We start from the raw sequence: 27004 nt of genomic DNA, 5'->3' as shown, positions 1-27004 counted from the left end.
GGGGCCAGAGGGGAGAGCCAGGAAATCATGTGGGGCCTTGCAGCTGCTGGCAGGACTTTGACTTAGACTTTGAGCCAGACAAGGAGACATAGGAGGTTTCAAAACAAAACAAAACAAAAAAAACTTTTTTTTTTCTTTTTTTTAGATTTAATTTTACATACCATAAAATTCACTCAAGTATGCCATTGTTACTATTGCTATTATTTTTAGTCATTTACGGATTTGTGCAGCCGTGATCACATTCCGATATAAAAAAATTTCTATCACCTCAAAGACATCCCTTGTGTTCATTTGCAGTCATTTCCTGTTCACATACCCAGCCCCAGGCAACTACTGATGTACTTTCTTGTCTCTGTGCTTTGGAGGGTTTGGAGCAGAAAAGGAACATGGTTTGACTTATATTATTGTCACTATTGTATTCTTTCTGCTAAAACATAATAAAGTTCCTGTTCTCTTTTCAGATGACGTGGTGACCTGAATTTTCAGGGAAGACGTTCCACCAGAGCTAGAGTTTAATCTCCCAGCCCTGCGAGCTCTGAGAAAAACTTGTTGGTGGAGCCACACTCACAGGCTTCAAGCTTGCTGGCCAGTTGAAGTTACCTTGTCCTCTGCTGGCTTCAAGCTCTGCTCTCTCTTGGCTGCATCTGGGGCCAAAGTTCCCTGTGGGAGGCTGAGTCAGCAGATTGCCTTCTCCAGCAGTCCTGGAGGAACCTGAATGTTTATAGGCATTAAAGCCTGTATTCAGCTGAAGCAGAACACCGAAGCCCTTTTGCATTTCTTGGGTTCAAGAGCAAGGTACTATAGAGAGAAATCTTTCAAGGACAGGTATCAGAAGGGGCCTGCCTGAAATGGCCTTGTGCCCTGGGAAAGGAGGCCTGGGGACTGTAATTATCAGCTGTCAAGGGGTGGAGGAATCCAGGTGTGGGAGGCAGAGGAAAAGGCTTGGGGCAGAGTTCAGGAGAGCTGAGGAATTGGGGGAGAGGGTCAGAGGAGGGGAGTCTGAGGCCCCAGGACTGGCGGCCACAACAGAGGCTGGGGCCTGGGCATCTCTGGGAGTTGAGACCTGCAAGTCACTTGTCTGTCATCTCTAAGCCTCACTTTCTTTATCTGTAAAACAGAGAAAAGAACAGTTAGATCCTACAGTTGTAAGGATTTAAGGAAATAGCATCTATAAAGGGCCTTCCAAATGCTTGCTTGGTACGCAGTAAGTCTTCTGTAGATGGCAATTATAATCATTCTTCTTGGTATTGTGATACATTATTATTGTTGGTTATTGTCTTAGTCTGTTTGGCAGCTGTGGTTCAAACAACATTTATTTCTCATGGTTCTGGGGACTGGGAAGTCCAAGATCAAAGTGCAGCAGTCAGATTCCAAGTGTGGTGAGAGCCCCCTTCCTGGTTCACAGACCAGGCAGGTCTGACAAAGCAGGTCTGGCAAAGTGGGTCTGCATTCTCCTCAACAGGCAGAAGGGGCAAGCCAGCTCTCTGGGGTCTCAGGACCTAATCACCTCCCAAAGGCCCCCACCTCCTGCTACCATCACATTGGGGGTTAGAACTTAATAAAAGAATCTGGGGGTGGGAAGCTCAAACTTTTAGTCTCTGGCAGTTACATTACCGTATTCTGTTACTATTATAATGACCAAAAGGAATTTGGTGGAAAGAAACTGCATCTGGGGATGCAGCCTCTAGGCTACTGCTTCTTAAACTTCCAAGTGCACACACCTCACTCGGGCTCCCTTTAAGTGCAGAGTCGAATTCCACATGTCTAGGGTGCGGTCTATGGTTCTGCAGTTGTCCCAAGCTCCCAGGAGTGCTGATGCTGCTGTCCCATAGACCGACCTTGAGTAGCAAGACACTGAAAATTGCCCTGTCCAATATGGTAGCCACAGCCACTTGCAGCTGTTGAGCCCTTGAAATGTGGCTTGTCCAAAGTGAGGTGTGTTTGTAAGTGGATACATATTTACAATCCTCCACCTCCACCCCCCCAAAATGTAAATTATCTCTTTAGTAATTTCTTTTTACATTGATTACATGTTGAAATTATAGGATACAGCTGGTGTTGACCAAAAGAAAGAGCAAAGCTAAAAAAAAAAAAGTTTATTTGGTGTCTCAGAATTACAATTCAGAGAACACAGATTAGGGCTGGAACCCAAATAGTGCCCCACCCCCACTCCAGGGAGCAACAGGCAAGGATTTTTAAAGACAAAAGGGAATGCTTCTGTATATTGCTTACAACGAATTTTGATTGATGTTGGCGGAAGAAAACTGATCTTGACTGAATATAATTGATTGCTAAGGCTAAACAAAGTCTCTTACTGTAACACGTATTCAGGCTGAGTCCTTGGAATATTTGTGGTTTGGCCCAGTTCAAAAGTTCATGGTTCCACTGGTGAGGTGTGAACGTTAAGGCCCACCTCCTGAATGGCCTCCAGACTCATTTTAAAACCCCTTGACATAATGACCCCATCTTATTTCACCTTTCACATGGATTAAATAAAATATTATTGTAATTCATTTCACCCCTTTCTTTTTATGTTTTTGAATGAAGCTACTAGAAAATTGTACATTACAGGTGTAGCTCACAATATATTTCTATTGTGCAGTGTTGCTCTAAAGCTTTTCTTGTCTTTGTCAGCTAGTTCAGGGTTTATCTTGGGAAAGTGGGCTTGGGAAGCCTTGGGAAGTGGGTTCTGAGTTACTGACCTCAGACCCCCAGAGGTCCACAGGCAGCGAGAGGTGGAAGACATGGACCTCAGACTCAGAAAAAAATGACCAAAATCACATGGTGGTACTAAGACTGAGTTCCAAGACTCTGTTTACAGGTCGGTGTGCACTGTAGTCACCATCAGTGCTGACCACAGGTTTCTTCTCAAGCTCAGTCTGTCCACAAAGCCCAGAATTCAGCATGATGCTCTATCTCTTCTCTTTGGTGACAGACCAGAGGCAATAACATGACGCCATGGCTAAGAGGACGAGTCCTCAAGGTGCTGAGAAGTGCGCGGGGATTCTGTGGGCCTCATGGACAACCACCACCTCTACTTGACCCTCAGGACATTGTGGCCACCTGGGAAGCAATCAGCCTGGGGAGGCAGCCAGTGCCTGAGTACTTCAACTTTGCTCACGATGTACTGGACATGTGGAGCCAGCTAGAAAAGGTGAGGCGCACTGTGTCCTAGTGTCCAGCTTGGGCATCAAAGTCTGCCCTCTGGAACTCCACTGTGACTCAGAGCTACAAGATAGGTGGACATTTTGACCTAGGAGTTTTGCAAGTCCTAAAATTTAAACTGTTTTAGGAACTGATTATCTGGATTTCTTTTTGTGTTTGTGTTCATATGCTTCCTTCTTTATTTTCCCTTCCTTATGTGTCTGTTGTGCCTCTGTCTGCATGTTATAGTTCGCTTTTTATTTATGTTAAAGGTGCTAACTTTGTATTTAGAGCAGGAGAATATAAACTATCTCAAAGCAATTTGTTTATGTTAACTTTAAGAAGAGCTTGTTTAAAGAAAAACAATGAGGGAACTAACACCATTAGTGGATTCACTAAAAGTATACTTTTCGTGGGTATAGTAAAGTATGAAGGTGGTTGCAGTTAGATAGACATGGTTCATCCACTTGAAGTGTGACCTTGGATAAATGCACCAAGCTCTTTGGATTTTTTTCACCCATATTTTTTCATCTTTAGTTTTCGCATGTATCAAATGGGAGTCATACCATCTGCCACCTGGGAAGCATATGTAGAAGATGGAGCCAGGGCCTGTTCCTGTGTACAAAGTCTGAGCTCTTTTTCCAACCTGGCATTGTCCTTAGCAGATTTCTCTCAATGATAAATACAAACAGGGTTACATCAGCAAAAATGGTGGAATCAGGATTTGCTATAATTTAATCCTCTATAAAAGCAACAGCAATGAAAAACCTTGGAAAAATTGTCAGAATCTACTTTTTAAAATTCTGGAGACTTACCAAAGGCTGGAATAGATCAGGGAGTGTTTCTTAAAGAAACATTCATTAAAGATTCGGATGAATCTCCGTAAGAATGCCCCTGAGATATTACTTCATTATGTAAAAATAACGTATGCCTCGTGACAATTTTGGGAAAATTTTAAAACACATCTGATGAACTCCAACTTTAGGGAAACAAGGACTGCCAGAAAATGTTACCCTCTACGTTATGTATGCACTTAGCAGATTACCTGAAGTCTGACTTTTTAAAGTTGAACTGTACGTTTTTTAAACTTGATTGCCCTTGAAGCAGAAAGTATAATGTTTCAAAAAAAATGATAACACATCTCTAATTAATATAGATACTCAATGTAATCTTTATCAAAATCCCAGGGAGCTTCTTTGCTGAAATCTTCTCCAAAAATTGATGTGGAAACGCAAGGGACCCTTAATAACCTCAGCAGCCTTGAAAAAGAAATACAACCCTGGAGGACCCAAACCTGCTACAGAGTTATAGTAATAACTGTATTTTTTTTTTCCTGTGTGAGGAAAAAAAAAAAAGACAGTGTAACACTGGTATAGGGATAGATCTGGATGGATGGATGGAATAGAATTGAGAGTCCAGAAATAAACCCATAAATCTATGGTCAGTTGATTTTCAACACAAGTGCCAAGAAAATTCAGTGGGGAAAGAATAATCTTTCCAACTAGTGGTGCTGGCACATATTATGATTCCATCCATATGAAATATCCAAAACAGGCAAATCCATAGAGACAGAGTAGATGAGTGGTTGCCAAGGGCTGGGGAGAGGGGAGAATAGGAAGTGACTGCTAATCTGTACAGTGTTTCTTTTTGGGATGATGAAAATGTTCTGGAATTAGTGGCAATGATCACAGCACTTTGGGAATATACCAAAAACCACTGAATTGTGCACTTCAGAATAGTGAAGTTTATGGTATGAGAATTATATCTCAAAAAAAGGGGACACAAAACAGTAGGAATCATATGCTGTCTTTTGCATTTAAAAAAAAGTGGTACGGAAAACAGAATATACTTAATGTTTACCTAAAGAAACACTGAACAGATATGCAAGAAACTAATAATACTGGTTACTCATTGAGGCAGGTGAAATGAGGAACAACATAGATGGGCATAAGGATGGGAGGAAGCCTCTCAATGCATCTTTCCATATTGTTTTGAATTTGAACACTGTTGAACACTGTGTTGAATTTAAACACTATTGCAACATGGGGCGCCTGGGTGGCGCAGTCGGTTAAGCGTCCGACTTCAGCCAGGTCACGATCTCGCGGTCTGTGAGTTCGAGCCCCGCGTCAGGCTCTGGGCTGATGGCTCGGAGCCTGGAGCCTGTTTCCGATTCTGTGTCTCCCTCTCTCTCTGCCCCTCCCCCGTTCATGCTCAGTTTCTCTCTGTCCCAAAAATAAATGTTGAAAAAAAAAATTTAAACACTATTGCAACAAAATCAAATAAAACAGTAACAAGCAAACAAAAGTCCTCAACAAATGTTTTCCTTTTCTTTTCTGCCTACACTGCCATCTAGGCTGGACACAGGCCCCCGATCCCTGCATTCTGGTGGGTCAATGGCACGGGAGCAGAAGTCAAGTGGAACTTTGAGCAGCTGGGGCAGCAGTCCAGGAGGGCGGCGAATGTGCTAAGGGACACGTGTAGCCTTCAGCCTGGGGACAGGATGATGCTGGTGCTCCCGCGGCTCCCTGAATGGTGGCTGGTCAGCGTGGCATGTATACGGACAGGTCAGTGAGCAGGGCTGAGGCTACCACTTGGGGCCGACACACCTGCCAGAGTTTTGCAGAGTCCACATGGTTTGGGAGATGGAGCAAAGTGAACTTTACGTGGAGTTTTGTTTACTTCCCCTTTGCCTAACAGTCACAAACTTGATTGAGCACGGGGAGCCAGATAGTAATGTAATTGAGGAAAGCAGGTAGGTGTGTGGCGGTAGGGAGCACTAGTGACTGCCGGATAGCGCAGCTCACATGGCTCATCAAAAGGGGGCAACTGCTTCTCAACTCCAGCCAGATTTTTCCGTGTGTGAATGAGGGCCAGTGTTTCCAGCACTTCTGACTTTGTAATAGAAAACTCTGGATTTTTATGGGGGAAGAAAAACTGTTGAGAATGAAATAAACTTTAGAAAAAATCTGAGTGGAACAAACCAAACATATTTTTTGCTGGTCATGGTTTGGGAGCTGTGAGCGTGTGGAGAGTAATGCAAGTATGCATGAGAGACTTTCCTAGTCAATCTACATTACTTTCACTCTTAGACTTTATGGCTCTCACCACCACAGCATCTACCAGCTGCCAAGGGAAGAAAGAGAAGGACAAAATAATCAAAGCCATAAGATTGGCCCTTGAGGATTCCTCCTCCTGCTGTTATGATGGCCAAGGCAATGGACCATTGATCTTCTTGGGGTGATTCTTCCAGCACAGGAGCAGAGGCGGAAATAGAACTCAGAGGGCCTCTGCTGACCCTCTGATGCTCTTATTGAAAGGGCTGGAGTTTTCATGCTGACTTTACAAAAGCAAGACAACTACTTTTGGTGGAGAGCTGGTTTCTCCACCCACTGGGAACTTTCCACCACTTGAAAGGTTGACCACGCCCTCCAACCCTGTCCATAGAACACTGTCTGAAATATGGATGTTTTTACAAGTAATGTTTGCAAAACAGAGGGGGATACAAACTCATACCAGAGAATTAGCTTTTCTATACAAACAAGTTTAGTCAACCATTTTGTGAATGGATTGTCAAAAAAAAAAAAAAAAAAGGCAGGAACTTCTATTTTTATATACTCTTGCACAAAATATAAAAATCACCATTATAGTACATCCAGCTTGAGGAAAAGAGACAGACCCACAAGGTTTATTTAAATGAGAGCCTGGGTAAAGGAGCCCTTATGCTTTTCTTGAGGATCTACTATGTGTCTGGCAGTGTGTTGGGCACTTTGCATGATCAAAACTTCTTTCTGGGGTATTATTTTCATTATTTTTCCTGTTATCTAAATGTCTCCAGTTCCCCCAATTGTGCAGATTCACCCATTTCTTTGATGTCCAAATAAAATAGTTCAAGACTACATCATACATGACCATGTCAAGTCTAACATCATCTCCAACATTTTAGAGGATCCCCAAGCTGGATGTCCTTATATTCTCACATTGCCATGTTCTCCTGATATGCACTTATTACTGGTCTTCTAGTCTATGGTGTTAGACTCATTTCTCTTGCTGACATCCCTAGCTGTCTACCATCTGCTTGGACCCCCAAAACAGCACACACAACTCCAGGTGGGACAGACTTCTGGAAATAGCTAAAGCAGAGGGATGAAGTAAAGAGATACCATTCACCTCCCAAAGTGTTCGTGCTGGGTTTTAAAACCTGTAAAAGCTTAGGAGATAAAGCAAAGTGTAATGAGAACTTTGGTTTGGCTCCAACACCATTTGGGATTGGCCCCTTCCTCTGTCTACTGTCCTCACTCACTGGCCATGGCAGGATGACCCATTCTTTTAGGATCTCTTTCTTCTCATCTGTGAAATGAGAGTGCTGGGCTCAGTGGGTGTTTACAACCTCCATTCTGAGATGCTCAGGTGGCTTTTCAGGTGTCTGATAAAATTTGTCCATGTTTTATGCTTCCACATCCCTTCCCCTTGGGAAGAGATGGACTCAGCTGCATTCAGAAGTGGTTTTGGTTGATGTTATACAAGCTCCCACCTACTGTACCTACCCTCCCACCACCCACCCCAAGAGATCCACTCTCAACACTAGGATTTATTGTAGCCTTTTGTGTGAAGGCATGGCAAACCAAGGAGCTAGGCCATTTCTAAAACAGTATTTGAGATCTTGGACCCTTAGGTTTACCACCTCTTAGACTCACAATCCCAGTTCTACCACATGTTAGCTGTGTGATCTTGGGCAAGTTATTTCATTTAATTAAGGCATAAGGGTCTAAGTCTTAGTTGTTGTTTTTGTTGTTGTTGTTTGAATCTGCAAAATGGGTATAAAAATAGCACCTACTCATCAGGGTTGTGAGAATTAAATGAAATAATGCATGTAAATTCTTAGCACATCTGAGTGCTCCATAAACATATTCTGGATTCCATTATTGTCATTATTGTTACCTTTTCCAGTTCAGGCATTCCAACCCTGACCAGTCCCTTCCTGTTCCTTTCTCTGATGGGACTATCAGGGTCTGGACTTCTTCACAAGGCTCTTCCCCTGCTGCCCAGTCAACATCCCCTCTCTGTGTGGTGCCAGGGGCTGTCATGATTCCGGGTGTCTCTCAGCTGACGGAGAAGGACCTCAAATACAGGCTGCAGGCATCCAGGGCCAAGTCCATTATCACCAGTGACTCCCTGGCTCCTCGGGTCGACGCCATTAGTGCTGACTGCCCCTCCCTTCAGACCAAGCTACTGGTGTCAGACAGCAGTCGGCCAGGCTGGATGAACTTCAGGGAACTCCTCCGGTAAGTTGGGGTTTTCCAGAGAACAGCATAAAGATGATGCCAAGGTTTTCCCCCTTTAAGTAATAGGGGATGGAGTGTATTGCTGATTGTACACGAAGAGAGTGAACCAGAAAGGAGCACTCAACTGTGGAGATCACGTGGACCTGAGACCTAATCCCAGTGACCGCCTTAAGATCCTTCAAAGTCACTCACTTTTCAGTACTAGAATTGTCATTAGCTTTTCTGGGTGTCTTTTGCTTCTGTCATGGTGCTAGTGGTTACAGAACTGGTAGCCAGAGTAAACTAGATAACCCATATGATGCACTTAGGACATAGTGGGTGGTCAATTAGTAATATAATAATAGCTGCCATGCATTGAGTGCTTGGTGTATGCTAGGCATTGTGCTCGGTAAGCATTTACCTACATTCATTCATGCACCAAAGATGTAATGAACATCTATTTTGTGTAAGCATTGTGTTTGGTGCTCTTATTTAATATTTGGAAAAAAACCCTATGAAGTACCCTTTAACCCAATTTTACAGGTAAGGAAACTGACACTGGAAAAGTAAAGTGACTTATGCAAGATGCTAACAAGTAGTTATATGATGGTTGGGACAGAACCAAAAGCCATCTGCCTTTGAGCAACGCCCTGGTGGAAGCCTACCTTGGCATTTGAGATTTTGTCCTGATCAGAGGCAGAAACAAAAAGGGGCCCTGTCAGAGGCCTGTACCTTGAAGTCACACATGCACATTCCACAGACCAACTACCACCCATTCACCTGGGTGTTGTTTCACTTTATTTTACTTTTCTTACTAATATCAACATTTGTCTCTTATCAGTAGCTTTATTTGAAAAAGAACTATGTGCCACATTCACTTAAATGTGTTACAGATTTTTAGGATTATAAGACCCACAAGCATGCATTGCAAGTAATTTATCTTGTATTTTCAAAAATATTATATTTCCAATATGTGACATTTTTTATAATATATTATTACATTATATTTCATTGCAATGATCATCAGCAGAAACTTGAACAGAAAATACTCAGCACGTGTAGGTAGTAAAGTAAAAAAGATATATTTAGAAGTTTGAGGACATGGTAAATAATTTTTAGATTGTTCTTGCCTATATTAGAATGCAAACTTTCTACTAAAATTATGGAAAATTCTGTTTATTTTGTTTTACTTATTTATTTGGCCATTTATCTTTGGGTACTGTTTTAAATTCAGATTCCCACATCTGACTTACTTAACCAGATGTACCTGAGCAAAGGCCCTGGGAATCTGTATTGTCAGAGATCTGCCCAGATGACATTGATGAGCTGCCGGGTTGGCCTAGACCAGGAATTCTCAATTTTGACTGTCATTAGAATTACCCGAGGAGCTTTTAAAAAAACCAAAATATACAAAAAAAAAAAAAAAATCCTAGTGCCCCAGGCCCACCATCAAAGCTTCTATTTTTCTCTAGGGTGGAGCCTGGGCAATGGGATTTCTTTTAAAAACTCACCAGATGCCCCTGTGGTCCAGCCAGGATTGAGAACCAGTGGGTGAGAAGATTTGCCAGATCACAGAACTTTAGGAGTTACCCAGATCTCAAACCCACAAATTTAGGGAATCCTTCAGCCCTAAATTACCTGGAATTGGGGTGAGGGCAAAGCTGTGCCTTAAATGTGCAGAGGCATAGACACAGAAACGTGCTTATCCACCAGAGAGTCCTCATGCCCAGGTGGAGGAGCACAGGCTCTTTTGAGTGAGTTGCTTCACCAGTTTTGAGCCTCAATTTCCTTATTTGCAAAGGGCTATAATGATAGTACCTACCCCCTAAGGTGATTGTAGGGCTCAGAGACAATGCCAACTGGAGCTTCCAGCACAGTGCCTCACAGGTAGTATTTAATAAGATGGTAGCCAGTATTGTTGTTGTAAATATTATTGTTATTATGACTATTTTTACTACTTGTAATACCACCTAGGATTTTTATATTTTACAGCGAGGCATCCACAGAACACAACTGTGTGAGGACCAAGAGTCAAGACCCACTGGCCATCTACTTCACAAGTGGCACTACTGGGGCCCCCAAGATGGTTGAGCACTCCCAGGCCAGCTATGGACTGGGTTTTGTGGCCAGTGGAAGGTACCAGGGGACAGCTCATCTGGCAGATCAAGTAACAGAAAGTAGGGAATGAGCCAGAGAAATGTAAGAGGCATAGTGGCAAGAGTGAGGTCAGAGAACTAACATGGGGCACCTGGGTGGTTCAGTCAGTTAAGCGTCTGACTCTTGGTTTCAGGTCAGGTCATGATCTCCACAGTTTGTGAGATCGAGTCCCGCATTGGGCTCTGAGCTGACAGTGTAGAACCTGCTTGGGATTCTCTCTCTCTCTGCCTCTCCTCTGCTCATTCTCTCTCTCTCTCTCTCTCTCTCTCTCTCAAAATAAATAAACTTAAAAAAAAAGAAGAATGAAGTCAGAGAGCTAACAAAGTGTGAACTCAGGCAGAATCAGAAGGCCTTGCCTGGGCTTTACTTTGAGCAAGGTGAGAAGCCATTGGAGATTTTTTTGTTTTTAATTGTGGTAAGAGATATATAACATAAAATTTACCATCTTAACCTTTTTAAGTGTAGAATTAGTGTTATTAAGGACGGTCACATTGTTATACAATCATCCCCACCATCCATCTCTGGAACTTTTCCATTTTGTAAATCTGAAACTCTATGCCCATTTACACATTAATTCCCCATTTCCTCCCTCCTCAACCCTGACACCCACCATTCTACTTTCTGTCTCTATGAATTTGACTACTCTGGGAATCACCTATAAGTGGAATCATACAGTATTTTTCCCTTCATGTCTAACTCATTTCACTTAGCAAAATGTCCTCAGGTTTCATCCATGTTGTAGCATGTGTCAGAATTTCCTTTCTTTTTAAGGCTCATTAATGAATATTGCAACGTATGTAACTTATCAGTGTTGTTTATCCAGTCACCCAAGGATGGACACTTGGGTTGCTTCCACTTTTTGGCTGTTATCACTAATGCTGCTATTAACATGGGTTTATAAACATCTATTCAAACCCAAATTCTTTTGGGTGTATATATCCAGAAGTGGAATTGCTGGATCATACAGTGATTCTATGTTTAATTTTCTGAGGAACATTGGAGTATTTTGAGCAGAGGAGTGATGTGACCTGATTTGCTTTTTTAAAGGATCTGTCAGGAGTTTGGGTTGAGAATAACCTGTAGGGGACAAAGGATGAAGCAGAGGCCCACTTCAGAAGCCAGTGCATTAAGAGGCAAAGATGGAGGGAGGCTTCCGCAGGGGAAGTGAGAGGAGGCAAGATTCTGAATGTAGTTTGAACATAGGCCTAATAAGATTTGCTGACAGGTTTGATGTGAAGTGAGAGACAGCGAGAAGAGTCAGGGGTGATGCCTCGTTTTATGGCCTGAACAATTAGAAGCGTTAACTGGCAGTGGGAAGACTATGTTGAGCAGTTTGGTGGGAAGAACACGAGGAGTTCATTTTCAGCGTCCTAAGTTTGAGATGCTTAGTAGACATCTCCATACCCTGAGTTAAGAAAGGACATATTGGGAGGTATTTGGAGATACATGTGTAGAGTTAGTGGGAAATATTCATGATGGAATTGTCAGCAAGGTGGTACTTAATGCCATGATATTGGATGAGATCAGCAAAGAGTAAAAGACACTGGGAAGAGAAGAGGCCTGGGCACTGAATGCCTGAGGCATTTCTGCAATGAAGTGGTAAGCAAGGAGAACTAGGAGAAGGAGACCAAGAAGGAGCAGCCAAGGTTGAGGACCAGGAAGACCATGTGTCCTAGAATCCAAGTGCAGAACATGACCACTTGTGTATTTTCTATGCTCACAGGCACCGCCTCCCCTTCCTTGGATGTCCTTCCTTCTCTGCCTCCCCTGTGTAGTTCCTGCACATCATTTACATCTCACTCAGCCCTCACCTCCTCTGGGGAACCATTTCTCAGATCCGTCTCCATCCTGTCTCTGGGTTGGGTGCCCATTCTCCAGAATTGCATAATTGCATAATTGTAAAATGGCTCTGTGTTTAACTCTTTGAAAGCTTGCTCTTCAGGGTCTTCCTAGATGTTTAAACTTACTAAACTGTAGGCTCCTCAAAGCAAGACTGATCATTCTTTGCTACACTCTAATGCCAAGTGTAGAATAAGTGCTGAATAAACTTTGCCTGAATCAAGAAGTTTCCTCATCACATTGTACTGAGATTATGTGTTCCTTTACAGATCACTCCCACTAGATTGTGAACTCTTCAAAGCGTGGGATCTGTCTGTTTAATTCTGTATCCTTCGCCTATGGCATAAATACACAGAATATGCTCCATAAATGCTTGTTGAGAGAAAGAGTGGCTCTAGGGTTCTTGTACCAATTTGATAACTACAAGTGAGTTATAAGTGAACCTTGGTCAAGGCTCCAAATAAGGTAACATTGATACTGTAATCCTTTTTAAAAGAAGAAGCACTGCTGGAGGTTCTGACTTTCTCTAATTTTTGGCAGGCATTGGGTGGACTTGACCAAATCAGACATCTTCTGGAACACCTCAGACACGGGCTGGGTGAAGGCAGCCTGGACCCTCTTCTCTGCCTGGCCTAATGGATCTTGCATTTTTGTGCATGAACTGCCCCGAGTTGATGCCAAGGTTATTCTGAATGTAAGAAACAAAAATATGGCTTATGTGTTGGGTGTAAATGAAATGAGTGGAGTATAGGCATTGGGGATGCCTGGCTGGCTGAGTCAGTAGAGCATGCAGCTCTTGATCTCAGGGTTGTGAGTTCAAGCACCACATTGGGGGTTGAGATTACTTAAAGAAATAAGGCTTTTTTAAAAAAAGGAATACAGGTTTTGAATTTGCAGGAGAAAAGGCATAAGTGACCACAAGGCCTCTTTGGTGCTGATATTAAACAAAATGGCTCCCAGGACCATCCATATCTGACTCCTGCCCACCTGGCTACCTTCAGTTATTGCCTGTCCTATAACTAGATTCCTGGACAAGACCATTTAATATCTCTGAACATTTTCATATTGTATGTTTTCTGCATTGGGTGCCTCCCCCTCCACCAATTTCTTCCTGTGCTCCTGTCAAAACCCTAGTTACTTTTCCAAACCTTGGGGAAAGCCATACTCTACTCCTCAATTCCATGTGCTACTATCCATGGTGCCTAGTGTGAATATTTCACCCAGCTGGAGTATCCTGATGACTCCTGCCCATTTTCCCCGGGTTTTGTCATAATTATTGACCCCATAATTATTGACATAAGGCACCTTCCTTCTGCCCTCTACATCCTAACCACCATTCCTTAAAACATCTGAGGGGCCGTCTGCGGGTGTGTGCTCTTTGCATTGAGGTAAGCTGTGTCACCTGGTGGCTAATAGCATAGACCATGCCATCATTCAGACCTGACCTCTGATCCTACATCTTCCATTTGCTAGCTGTGTGTCCTTGGGAAAGGTACCTAACTTCTTTCCTTGAGATGAGAAAATTGAACCTCAGTTTCTTCATCTGTAAGAAAGAAAGGGATAATACAGTCCTATGGAGAATGAAACAATCCTAGGCATGGGGCCTGGCACAGAGTGGGCTGCTAACACATATTGACTATTATTGCCATTACCAAGCTCACCATCATCATTTTTCACTTAGGGCTTGATCAGCCAGTGTGTACCTTGTCCCTCTACTGCCTCTAGCCCCTACCTAGTATATTAGTTATCTATTGTAGTAAGTTACCCCTAAACTTAGCAGCTTAAAACCAACATTTAGTATCTCACAGTTTCTGGTGGTCAGGAGTCTGGGAGCAGTCTAACAGGTGGTTCTCAATCAGGGCCTCTCATGAGGTAGCAGTCAAGCTGTCAGCTAGGTATATCCATGTTCATAGCAGCATTATTCCTAATAGCCCAAAGGTAGAAGCAACCAAGTCCCATTGGCAGATAAATGAATAAACAAGATGTGATACATGCATACAGTGGAATATTATTCAGTCTTTAAAAAGAAGGAATGACACTTAGGGCACCTGGGTAACTCCATCAGTTGAGCTTCCAACTTCGGCTCAGGTCATGATCTCATGGTTCCTGAGTTGGAGCCCTGCATTAGGCCCTGTGCTGTGTCTCCCTATCTCTCTGCTCCTCCCCTGCTCATGCTGTCTCTCAAAAATAAATAAATGTTAAAAAAAAGGGACTAACCCGTGCTATATCATGGATGAATCTTGAAGACATTATGTTAAGTGAAATAATAAGCCAGCCACAAAAGGACAAATACTGTATGGTTCACTTATATGATGTATCTAGAGTAGTTAAAATCATGGAGACAGAAAGTGAAATGGTCAGGAGCTGGAGGAAAGGAGAAATGGGGCAATATTTTATAATGGGTACAGAGTTTCAGTTTGGGAAGATTTTTAAAGTTCTGGAGATGGATGGTGGTGATGGTTGTACAACAATGTGAATGTATTTAATGCCATTAGACTGTATGTTTAAAAATGGTTAAAATGATAAATTTTATGTGATGTGTATTTTACCATAATAAAAGAAAGACGTCTGCCAGGACTGCAATTACCTTAAAGCTTGACTGGGACTAGAGAATCTCTTTAAAAACCCACTCATGGTTTTTAGAGGACTTCAGTTTCTTACTGGCTATTGGCCAAAGGTTTCAGTTTCTGACTATATACACTCGAGTATACTCATGACATGGTGGCCTGTTTTCCCCAGAGCAAGTGACTTAAGATAGGGGGAGAGAGGGATGGTACCCCAGACAGAAGCTGTAGTATTTGTACAATCTAATCTCGAAAGTGGCATCTGTCACCTGTGCCGAATGCTCTTGGTCACACAGACCAAACTTGGTTTTGGTAAAATACCAGGAAGTGAAGTCATCTGGAGCCACCTTGGAGGCTGGATGCCTCGTGGAGGCTGGATGCCTCATGTAGTTTTCAACTCCTCTGCTCTGGTAATGAGAGTATGAAGACCCAGTTCACCTGCTCCATCTGCACAAAGGCCCACCCCAATACCTCCAATTGTTTTTGTTTAGACTCTCTCCAGTTTCCCGATTACCACCCTCTGCTGTGTCCCCACCATCTTCCGGTTGCTTGTACAGGAGGATCTGACCAGGTACAGCCCAACTGTTAGATGCTTTGGGGACCTAAGTATGTGAATGTACAGTACATATACATACAGTATATGTACACATGCACACCTATGCTGTCATACCACCTCTGTCTGTGTTTCTGTCTCTCTGTCTCTGTCTCATCTCTGTCCCTCTCCTATCTCTCTCCCTCTCTTTCTCTCTCTGTGTATATGTATATATATATGTGTGTATACATATGTATATATATGTGTATACATGTATATGTATATATAATATACACACATACATCTGTGATTCTCTATATAGAGAATATATATCTAGAATATTATATATATCTGTGTTTCTCTCATGCACACATACTCAAGCACATAGGCATCTATATCCTTTGCAGATGCCCCACATAAATGAAATTCTTGCCCCTCCCCCCACCCAGGAATTTGCATCCAGATGGAATTGGATAGATTTAAGATAGTCTGGAATTTTAGCACTTGAGGTGGGCTGTCTTTCCATCATATACCCATAGGCCATTCCCTCATCAATATGTCTGCTACTTCTGTGAGGTTGGAGGAATTATTGGATACCTGTTAGCCACCTATGGAATGGGATTTGTGGCCAAGGCCAAGGACTAGCAAGCCCACCACAATTGATGTTCCATGCCTCAGCCCCAGATTAAGCCCATTCAGCCGCCCTCTGAGTGAATGCCTTGGGTATCCCACGGAAGGCAACAAGACACTGTGTGCCTATGGCTCCCATCCTGGGTGAATCCAAAATGACATCTGCTAGCAGGTCAGGTCTAGTTGCTGGGGTATGTGGAGAAACATCTGTTGTTCTTACTGACTCTGATCTATGTCTGCCTCTTCTATTCTTTCCCAAGTCGTGGGGAGTTGTCCCCACCCTCCCCACATCTTCCCTCATCACATGTATCTGTCTGTGAAGCACCAAGGGAGCTCTTGCATGTCTCTCCTGGGGAATTCTTTCCTAATGTAAGAATTCATCCTATTCACTGACCCGTTGTGTATACCTCTATATCATGGTTTTAACAGAAAGCAGACTCTGAATGACTTTTTTCAAGAGCAATTTGGTTGAAAGATACTAGGTAATACTAATTAATACGCAAACCGAGTTTATCCAAAGGGGGGAAAATGGTTGAAAATGTATTTGCAACCACCAGTTGTTCACATTTTGCATAATTTGTTAAATGGAAGGGTAGATTTGCAATGTATTTAATATCTGTAGGAATTTTGGCCCATTCTTGACAATTTTCATATTCCTAGAGGGCTACTTTCTACTGTTTAAATTTGTAATCGATTTATAACCAAGTGGCTGTCCTAAGCAATTTACTGTCTGTTTGTTTTCAATGAAGTTATTTTGGCCAATTGACTGTTATGCCAAAACCTACTATATGAGGTTCTGATTTTTCAGAATCAGACAGGATTGGTTTTTAAAAAATTACCTGCCCTTGAGGAACATGCCTGCAAAGCCAGAGGATAGGGTAGTTGGAACAGATTATAAAGCCTGCCTTTTACCCTCCAGTGCGTTTAGATGTCTAGACCTGAGCAGCAGTACTGGAGAGTGAGGTGGGGGATGGGGAACTCCTGACATAGGTGGCCTTATTTTCCAACTGAGAAAGGTACCAGTTTCAGAGCCTGAGGCACTGTCTGACCGGAGGAGAGGCCCTGAATCCTGACGTGAGAGAGAAATGGAAGAGCCAAGTGGGCCTGGAGCTGCATGAAGGCTATGGCCAGTCTGAAACAGTGAGTGCTGCTGGGGCCTGGGTCCCTGCCACAGGTCACCTCCACCTGGGCTCTTGGCCAGTAGGGGGAGATGGCCAACCCACCGAGCCTCCTGCCTTCCAGACACCTGTCAGGGACTGCCCTGCCCACTGGGAGAAGCTGATAACAAAATCCCATCAGCTTTTCTTCCCTTTTGGTTTAAAGATAATTTGAAGTGATTTCACAATGACACCACAGCCAGCAAACCAACTCTCATGGCCAAGGGTGCTGTTTGTGTCCACTAGGACAGCCTACCTCTGTCTCTGGTCAGCACTCACGATCTTAGACACTATTCCCCACAGCCATCTGGGCAGCAGAGATTTGGTGGTCAACTGAGTCTTTCAGCTTAGTGACACATTTGGTTCTTTACGTGTGAGTGCCCAGTAGGCGTTCAGTAAATGTGTGGTGACTATGGAAAGAAGAGAAGGAAGGAAGGGATGAGGAAGAGACGGAAAGGAAGAGGGGGGAGGAGAGGAGGGAGGGGAGGAGAGTTAGAAGGCAAAAGTGAGAGAAAAGATGGGCACCAGGAAGGAAGTGAAGGGGATAAGCTTCCTCCTTATTGGTACTACTTTCTCTCCAGGTTGTAATCTGTGCCAATTCAAAAGGCATGAAAATCAAATCTGGATCCATGGGGAAAGCGTCCCCACCTTACGATGTGCAGGTAGGCAGCCTCCCCTAACTGCTGCTGAAGCTTGGTTCAAAGAGAACACAATGCATGTTCTGGGTTAGCGACAGCAGGCTTAGCTGGGGGGTGGCCTGGCTGTGCAGATATCCAGACACTGCCCTATGATCTCTCTGCCAGATTGTGGATGATGAGGGCAACATCCTGTCTCCGGGAGAAGAGGGAAATGTTGCTGTCCGAGTCAGGCCTGCCCGGCCCTTCTGTTTCTTCAGTTGCTATTTGGTAAGTGGCAGGGGATGGCCATTTTCACAATGATTTCTGTGTGCCGAGCATTGTGTTCCAAGATTTATAAACACCTGTTTGTTTAATTAACCCTTGCGATAACTGCATGAGGTAAGTTGGTATTATTATTATTGATAAAGAAATTGGAAAGATAAAGTGACTTATCCAATGTCAAGCACCTAGTATGTACAGGACATGGATGTGAGCATGGGTATGTCTGAGAGTGTAAATTTAAAACACAGGGGAGACCCCATCATTTCAATGATGGAAAATTGCAGTTCAGAGAAGGGAAGGGACTTCACAAAAGTCAAACTGCAATTTGTGTCAGAGCCTAATTTTCAGAATTCTTTTTGTCTTGAGTCTTGTGTGCAAGAGGGGTTTACTGGCAGGGCTTGTGCCCAAGAATTCTAGTCTAAGTTTCTGTGATAACCCAGTAATTACCTCTCTCTTGTGCCCACTTTTGTTGGTGTTTATGATGGGCTTTCTTTTTGTGAGACTCCTCTATAAAACTATATTGACATGGTTCTCAACCCTGGTTGCACATTAGAAACACCTTGGAAGCTTCAAAACACTACTGATACTCAAGTCCCACTGAATGAGATCAACCTTTCTGAGGATGTGGATCAGTTCCCCTGGTGATTCAGATGTGCAGCCAAGGTTAAGAACCCCGGCTTTAGTAGGAACTCTATCTGGCTGTATGCGAAGCTGCTAGTCCGCTACACCGGGAGGAACACATAAAAATCAGTCCATTTGTTTTTAGAGTGGTGTATATGTGTTTTAGTGGCTTCTGTGACTACAAGAGAAATAGTCTTTCATGGCATGGTATTTCATTTAAAGTCACAGAAGCTTACCTACCAGAATAAACCAAAAAAAAAAAAAAAAAAAAAAAAACAAAACAAAAAACAAAAAAAGCCTCCCGACAATAAAACAGTAATACACCAATCAGAAATAATTTAAAATTTTTGGGGCGCCTGGGTAGCTCAGTCGGTTAAGCACCCGACTTCGGCTCAGGTCACGATCTCGCAGTCCGTGAGTTCGAGCCCCGCGTCGGGCTCTGGGCTGATGGCTCAGAGCCTGGAGCCTGCTTCCGATTCTGTGTCTCCCTCTCTCTCTGCCCCTCCCCCGTTCATGCTCTGTCTCTCTCTGTCTCAAAAAAAAAAAAGTTGAAAAAAGTAAAATTTTTAATGTATTTCCTTCTAATCATTTTTGTAAGCAATAGCAAATCCTTGACTTTTCTGAATAATTTATACATTCATTATTTATTGAGTGGCTACTTCATGCCGCTAAGTATCCAGCAATGGCAGGGAAGACATGACCCTGGTCCTCACAGCGCTCACATACAAGACCTTTCTGGGTCTGTGATCAGCCCATTGAGGGAGTCAAGTAATTTGTTAAGTTACTTGCTGCACAAGAATCTTTACTTGTTTCAACTTTTTCTTTGCAACACCAACTGTTAGTTTTCTTCTTGAGTCCTTTTCAATTAAGGAAAAAAATTAAATCTCAACGCAAAGTGATCTGTCATGTCAGCTTGGTCAGAAATAAAAGTTTGATATATCCATAGATAGCTAAGTTTTGGCAGATTCTTCTATTTCATTGGCCATGTGTTTTATTCCGGTGCTGATACCATAAAGCCTTATCCAGGAAAACATTCCCCCAAATTTTAATATTTAGTAGAGTAAAGGTCTTTCTTCCTCAGCTTCTTTACAAATGTTTTACCTACTCTTAGCTCTCTACTCTCTCATATACATTGTAGAATCAACTTGTCAAATTCCATGGAAAATGTTTGCTGGTATTCTAATGAGTGTCACTACATCTCTAGATCAGTTTGGGAGAGAATTAACATATTTATGAAATTCAGTCTTTCTAGCTTTCCATTTATTTTTTATTTATTTTTTTTTTTTAATTTTTGGGACAGAGAGAGACAGAGCATGAACGGGGGAGGGGCAGAGAGAGAGGGAGACACAGAATCAGAAACAGGCTCCAGGCTCCGAGCCATCAGCCCAGAGCCTGAAGCGGGGCTCGAACTCCCGGACCGCGAGATCGTGACCTGGCTGAAGTCGGACGCTTAACCGACTGCGCCACCCAGGCGCCCCTCTAGCTTTCCATTTAAATGTATCTTCTTAAATGTTCTAAAGAGTTTTTTCTCTGTATACTTCTTTCAGGTTTTGTATGAAATTTATTTTTAGGTATTGACAGCTTAGCTTTTTTCTTTTTTCTCAGAATGCAGTTTTTAAATTGAGGCATAATTTACATACAATAAAATGTATGTAACCTATGTTACGTGTACAGGTCAATGACTTTTGACAAATGTATGCACTTAGGTAACTACCACCAAAATCAAGATATAGAACATTTTTATCCCCCCAGAAAGTTCCCTTGTGCCCCTTTGCAGTCAATCCCCAAGCCATAGGCAATTGCTAAATTATTTGTTGTTGCTATAGAAAAATTTTGCCTATTTTTTAAAAAATTTTCTTTGTTAATGTTTATTTATTTTTGAGAGAGACAGAGTGAGACCAGGTGAGGGGCAGAGAGAAAGGGAGACACAGAATCAGAAGCAGGCTCCAGGCCCTGAGCTGTCAGCGCAGAGCCCAATGCTGGGCCAGAACCCAGGAATCATGAGATCATGACCTGAGCAGAAGTCAGACACTTAACTGACTGAGCTACCCAGGTGCCTCGCCTTTTTTTTTTTTTTTTTTTTTTTTTTTAAAGAACTTTATATAAATGGAATCACAGAGTACTCATTTTTGTGTGTCTGGTCTCTGTCACTCAGCATAATGTTTTTGACATGCATCCAGATAGTTGAATACAACAGTAATTAATTTGTTTATTTTTCTTGTTGGGTAGTAGCTTCTTTAAATCTTTAAGAATCAGAGTTTGATTTTCAGTTTTTCATCTTTCCTCTACCCCTGCTTTGTGGCCAAGCCCTTTCTTTCTTTCTTTCTTTCTTTCTTTCTTTCTTTCTTTCTTTCTTTCTACCTTTAGTGATTTCTGAGCACAAAGAGTGTGTTCTTTTATGCAAAAAAACAAAAACAAAACAAACAAAACCCAGAGCCAGTGGCCCTGTGGCCACCTTCCTGTGTTCCAACTATGTTTCCTTGGACCCTTCTAAAAATGGTAGCGAGGGGCTGTCCTTAATCATTTCCTGACACTTCCTTCCATCTAAAAGAGAGAAAATGCACACATTTCATAGCTCCTTGTCCAGTGTGAAATTCTGGCCAGCTTGGTCTTTGGGAACTTGTGGACTTCCTGTTAGGGGTCCCTGGTCTCCTACATGGGGCTGCTAGGGCCATAGCTGGCTTTAGTGGCTGTGCTGAGATGGCCCTTCATGGACTTCTTTTGTCTTCCAGGACAATCCTGAGAAGACAGAGGCATCAGAACGAGGGGACTTTTACATCACAGGGGACCGAGCCCACAAGGACAAGGATGGCTACTTTTGGTTCATGGGACGAAATGACGATGTGATCAATTCCTCAAGGTCAAGCTGTCTGCTCTTTCCTTCTCTTTTTGAAGCTTGGTGGGGGCGGGTAGGTTACTTAGAAGAATTTGCTTTTTTCTTCCAGCTACCGGATTGGGCCTGTTGAAGTGGAAAGTGCCCTTGCCGAGCACCCAGCTGTCCTGGAGGCTGCTGTGGTCAGCAGTCCAGACCCCATCAGAGGGGAGGTAAGTAGTCCATCCAAGAATATTTCCTTAGCATATTAAGGAATATGCTTAGCAGAGTATATTGGAAACTCCCAGCAGAGTAAGATGGAAACTCCCCCATATCTTCCCCTGACTCCAGATATTACAAAGTCTGAGTGTCACCATCAGGCACACATTCCTTTTGGTTAAGCATTACCCTCATGTATTTAGAGACAGACTGTCTAGAGGGACATGATAAGAAGATACCAACACTTTGCTGTCAAGTGAACATAGAACTGGGTCCAAAAGAGGTGGACTGTTGGGCAGGAAATCTTGGTGAACGCAGGCTCTGTCATCCATCCTGTCCAATAAAGAGTACTTTCCCATTTGCAGGTGAGGATATAGCAAGCATGCCAGACATGACTGCTGAGGAATATCCAACTTGAGGGAAGACACAATAAGTATCCAAAGTGACCTTGATATAGCGGAAGGATGGGCCAAGTTTAATAAGCTGACCTTTCTTAGGAGAAATGAAAATTTCTTCCCATGGGTCCCAGAAGAATAGATAGAATGGGAGGATTAAGCCCATAGGCAGACCTATGTGTTTTTCACTGGCTGTAAATGCAACATAATCCTACTTATAGTGTATTTACCTTATGAAAGTTGTGCAAAATCGGGCTCTGTTCTCAGAAGCACCAGGGCCACAAGAGTGATTCTCATCTGGGCACTGGACTACTCACAGCTGTATCATTTTGTTTAAAATACAAAATTTGTAGGGGTGTCTGTGTAGCTCAGTCAGTTAACTGTCCAGCTTTGGCTCAGGTCATGATCTCGCGGTAAGTTCAAGCCCCACATCAGGCTCTGTACTGACAGCTCAGAGCCTGGAGCCTGCCTCAGATTCTGTGTCTCCCTCTCTCTCTCTGCCCTTCCCCCACTCGTGGTCTGTCTTTCTGTCCCTCTCAAAAATAAATAAACGTTTAAAAAAAATTTTTTTTACTACAGATTTCTAGACCTGAAGTCAGTCTTGCTGAATCAGAGCGTTTGGGGATGCAGCCCAAGGCATCTTCATTTTGACCAGAAGCCCCTATCCAAGTGATCCTGGTGCCCATTAAACTTTCAGGCCACGGGCACCTGGGTGGCTCATTTGGTTAAGCATCTGACTCTTGAATCAGCTCAGGTCACGATCTCACAGTTCATGACAGCGCAGTCTGTTTGGGATTCTCTCTCTCCATCACTCTCTGCCCCTCCCTGCCATCTTAAAATAAATCAGTTAACATGAAAAAAAACTTTGAGGCCAATAATTTGGAAAAAGGGAGGTGGGAAGCCCATGTCTGTGTTGGAGAAATCACAGCTGGAAAAGTACAGCTAGTTTTGTATGCCACAAATTAACTGGGGTTTTGACAAATGGCTGTGTGCACAGTTAATCTGCTTATAGTACTCAGAACAAAGCCTGGCATGTAGAAGGTACTCAATAAATGTTTGGTAGTTTTAATGGCCAGAGAAAGCCCTTCCTAATAACCATATCTTTTTGACCTTGGAATGGTAGTGAGATGCCCGCCTTTGGGAAGTATGCAAGGATGGTGAACCACCACCTAACAGGATGTTGTTGACTGAGCTATATGCTGGGGTGGATAAACAACCTACTGGCCTTTGAACTCTTCCATTCCTATCAGAAACCATGTTCTGTTGTGCCTGAATTCAGGACTCCTCCTCCATGGCAGGAGGCAGCCTGCAAAGAAAGACTCAGGCAGAAACTACCAAGGTGCAGAATGTCCCTCAGGATGCCTGGCATGGAAGCTGTGCAGCAAAACGTTTGCTGATTGTAAACACTCATATATTCGGGCTCAGAAAGACCCATCTCCCCTTGGGAGAGTGGTCTGCATTTTCCTGAATCCTGCCTATCTGGGGCATTGCCAGTTACCTTTCTAGTCAGGAAGACCTGGAAGGTATGGACCCTAAGGAGTTTGTGAAGCTCTTTACTCCAAAGTATTTCCATTGGAAGAGAAGCCCATTGACTGCTAATGGTGTCATTTCAGGAAAGGAGAGAAGTTTGGGAAACAGGTAGGATCCTGGAATCATTCCATAAAAGCCAGTGCTTCCAATAGTGGTTCCTGGAAAGGAGGCAACAGGGCAAAAAAAATGATGTCGTCCATTTCGCTGGCTGAATCCTGCTGGCAGGATTTTCGTGCTGGGCTGGCAAGTGTAAGCACTTATTTACAAGGCTAGGTTAAGGAGAAAAGAGTTGTTATACAGGGCCTGATTCTTTCTGGTTTGGGGGTTTTGTTTTTGGATTTTTTTTTTCTGGCAGGTGGTGAAGGCTTTTATAGTCCTTTCTCCAACTTACTCCTCTCAAGATCCAGAGAAACTAACTCGGGAGCTCCAGGAGCATGTGAAGAGGGTGACTGCTCCATACAAGTACCCCAGGAAGGTAAACATTGGGGGTTCTAGGACACGATGAGCTGGGAAATCACCTGAGCACACACTAGGTGGATTCTCTCTCAGGGTCAGGTGCTGGGGGGATGAAGATATAAATAACTCTACCTGCTGCTTCAGCCTTTTCTCCCTATTTCCCCATCGGGCCCACCCCAAACTACAGTTTGTTCTGACCCTAAAAAGTGGCATAAACCAGGTTTGGGGGGATGGTGCTGAATTGTTGCTGGCAAGGTCATATGCCCCAGGCCCTAGCCATTTTGGTCTTAGCCATTTGGAGCAATCTGTGAATCACGGAGGTTTTCCAATGAAGCAGCAAAGGGTAATGACTCAAGACAGATGTCTTTCTGGGAAATGATGATTTCAAAATGTTTTTGTTTATGGCCACTAGGTGACCTTTGTTTCAGAACTGCCCAAGACGGTTTCTGGAAAGATCCAAAGGAGTAAATTGAGAAGCCAAGAGTGGGGGGAGACGAGAGGCAGCCCACGAAAGGCCCCATAGGCCTCAGAAGCTTCTAAGAGGAGCTGGTGCGATCACTGGTTAGTCCTTGTTTGGAGCATCATCCCTTCCACCTTACAGTATCAGAGACTTTCAGTTCCAAATGGGCATCTCCAGAATCATTGGAGGAACCTGGAGGACACTGGAGGAAGAGAGCAGAAGAACGTCACTAACCCAGAGTGCACATCCACCACCAGTCTAGTGGCGGTGTTTGGTGGCTTGACTTCCCCCTCCTCTGTCTGGAGGCATCCTCAGCAGCTGCCTACTGGTCTTCCTTCCAGCCGGCTCTCTGAAGGACAGGTCATCACAGAGTCAGGGCACCTGTGATCTCATTCACTGCCCGTTGGAGTATAACCACTCGACCCTTTTGATAAAGCCGTTTGGTAATCACATCCAGGGTCATAAAAAATTGGTCATATCCTTTAGCTCAGAAATTCTGTTTAGCAGTCATTACAAAAGAAAGGAGTCAGGGGTGCCTGGGCAGCTCAGTTGGTGAAGCGTCCAAATCTTGGTTTCAGCTCAGGTCATGATCTCACGGTTCATGAGATAGAGACCCGCGCTGGGCTCTGTGCTGACAGCTCGGAGCCTGCTTGGGATTCTCTCTGTCTCTCTGTCTCTCTCTCTCTGTGCCCCTCCCCTGCTCATATTCTGTCTCAAAATAAATAAATAAACTTAGGGAGAAAAAAAAAGGAAGGAATTCAAAGGACATTTCTGGAGCATTGTGTTAAAACTATGGAAAAAAATTGAAAAATTCAATGTTTAACCAACAAAGCAATGATTAACTCAAGTGTAATAGATTAACTCAATAAATATTGAGGCTTTAAAAAATATGCCTTGGGGAAAACTTGAGCTAAATTAATTTTAAATCAGAATAAAAACAGTATATGTATAGTGGAGAACCAAAACTTTGAAAGGGAAAGGGAAAACTATGGAAAAATGCCTGAAAGGAAATACTTGTGCTAAGAGCAATATTCCTGGGGATTGAAAATAGTAGACGATAGTTCTTTCCTTTCTGTGTGTTTCTTTATTTTCCTGGCTTTCTCAGTGAGTCTGTGTTAACTATTTTAATGAAAAAATTATTTTAAAGAAACAACTCCCCCAAGCCACAATCTGCCTCCACAGACCAACACATCATCCCCCAAGTGCTAGTGTATTACATTGTGCCCAGGAAAGACATAAAGACCCAAAGCCATCTCCCAGGCCCAGAAACAGAAAGGTTCTGGGCAGCTGAGACCAGCCATGTGCAGCAAAGCAGATAAAAGCTCAAAGTGATCTTTAGTGCTGTTTGCCTGACCCCCAGCACCTCCATTCACCCACCAGTCAATATTTATGGAGTACCTGCTCAGTGCTGGGCTCTGGGAATACAAAAAGAAGCAAAATCCAACTCAGTTGATACGTATGTGAGTCTGTTTGGGCTTTCATAACAAGTACCACAGACTGTGTGGCTTTAACAACAGAAATTTGTTTCCACAGTCCTGAAGGCTGGAAGTCCAAGTTCACGGTGTCATTGGGGTTAATTTAATTCTGAGACTTCTCTCCTTGGCTGTATGGCCATCCTCTCCTATGTCCTCACATGTTCCTCCCTCTTTTGTATGTGTCTATGTTCTAATATCCTCTTCTTATAAGAACACCAGTCAGATTAGATGAGGGCCTGGTGACCCCAGTTTAATCTAATCACCACATTAAAGGCCCCATCTCCAAATACAACTTGAGGTATTGGGGATTAGTACTTTAGCATATGAATCTGGGGGACACAATTCAGCCCATGACTCTAGCCTTACAGTCCAGTGGGGACATTGATGTTATTCATCAAAAGAATAAGGCACATAATGCACCACTGTGATAAATGCCACAAGGGAAAGAGTTTAGTTAAAACATAGATTGACGGGACTGATCAATCTATGGGAGGACTCGGGATATCAGGACAGCCTTCCATAAGGAAGTCCCTGGTGAACTGAGATTGAAAGGTGGAAGGAAACTAAGTAAAAAGATTGGGACCCAGTGTTCTGAATAAAGGATATAGCATGTGCAAAGGCCCTGAGGTGGGAGGGATAGGTTTGTGTTTCTAAGAACAGCTCATACTCAGCACCAGCTATGTCCAGACACAGTTCCAAATGTCTTAACTCTCAACCATCTTGTTGAATAGGTACTGATAACATATTTGCATTTTACAGGTAGAACAAAGAGGTTATGCAATTTGTAGTTCAGGATGGCTTGTTAGGAATTTTGTCTTCAACGAGTGCTAAGAAGCCCCTGAAGGTTTATGGC

General features: G+C 43.2%; 1 protein-coding gene and 1 long non-coding RNA gene across 2 annotated transcripts; one reads left to right on the top strand and one right to left on the bottom strand.

Annotated features, from left to right (window-relative positions):
- Nucleotides 1-418: 418 nt before the first annotated feature.
- On the bottom strand, nt 419-8212 carry LOC122471596. The gene is made up of 2 exons (XR_006294215.1): nt 8083-8212; nt 419-1107 (listed from the first exon to the last, which is right to left on the bottom strand). It is a non-coding gene; the product is annotated as an uncharacterized LOC122471596 (long non-coding RNA).
- On the top strand, nt 687-25128 carry ACSM5 (acyl-CoA synthetase medium chain family member 5). Its single transcript, XM_043560381.1, has 14 exons — nt 687-795; nt 2936-3154; nt 5498-5708; nt 8219-8426; nt 10398-10541; nt 12942-13095; nt 15457-15536; nt 17144-17267; nt 17866-17946; nt 18088-18189; nt 21537-21664; nt 21750-21849; nt 24116-24235; nt 24629-25128. The coding sequence occupies exons 2-14, from the start codon at nt 2951-2953 to the stop codon at nt 24737-24739; spliced, it is 1767 nt and encodes a 588-aa protein (XP_043416316.1). The 5' UTR covers nt 687-795; nt 2936-2950; the 3' UTR covers nt 24740-25128.
- The last annotated feature ends 1876 nt before the right edge of the window (nt 25129-27004 follow it).

Source organism: Prionailurus bengalensis, chromosome E3, assembly GCF_016509475.1.
Source record: "Prionailurus bengalensis isolate Pbe53 chromosome E3, Fcat_Pben_1.1_paternal_pri, whole genome shotgun sequence".
NCBI lineage: Eukaryota > Metazoa > Chordata > Mammalia > Carnivora > Felidae > Prionailurus > Prionailurus bengalensis.
The sequence above is the reverse complement of the archived record's forward strand: the minus strand, read 5'-3'. Positions and strand labels throughout refer to the sequence as shown.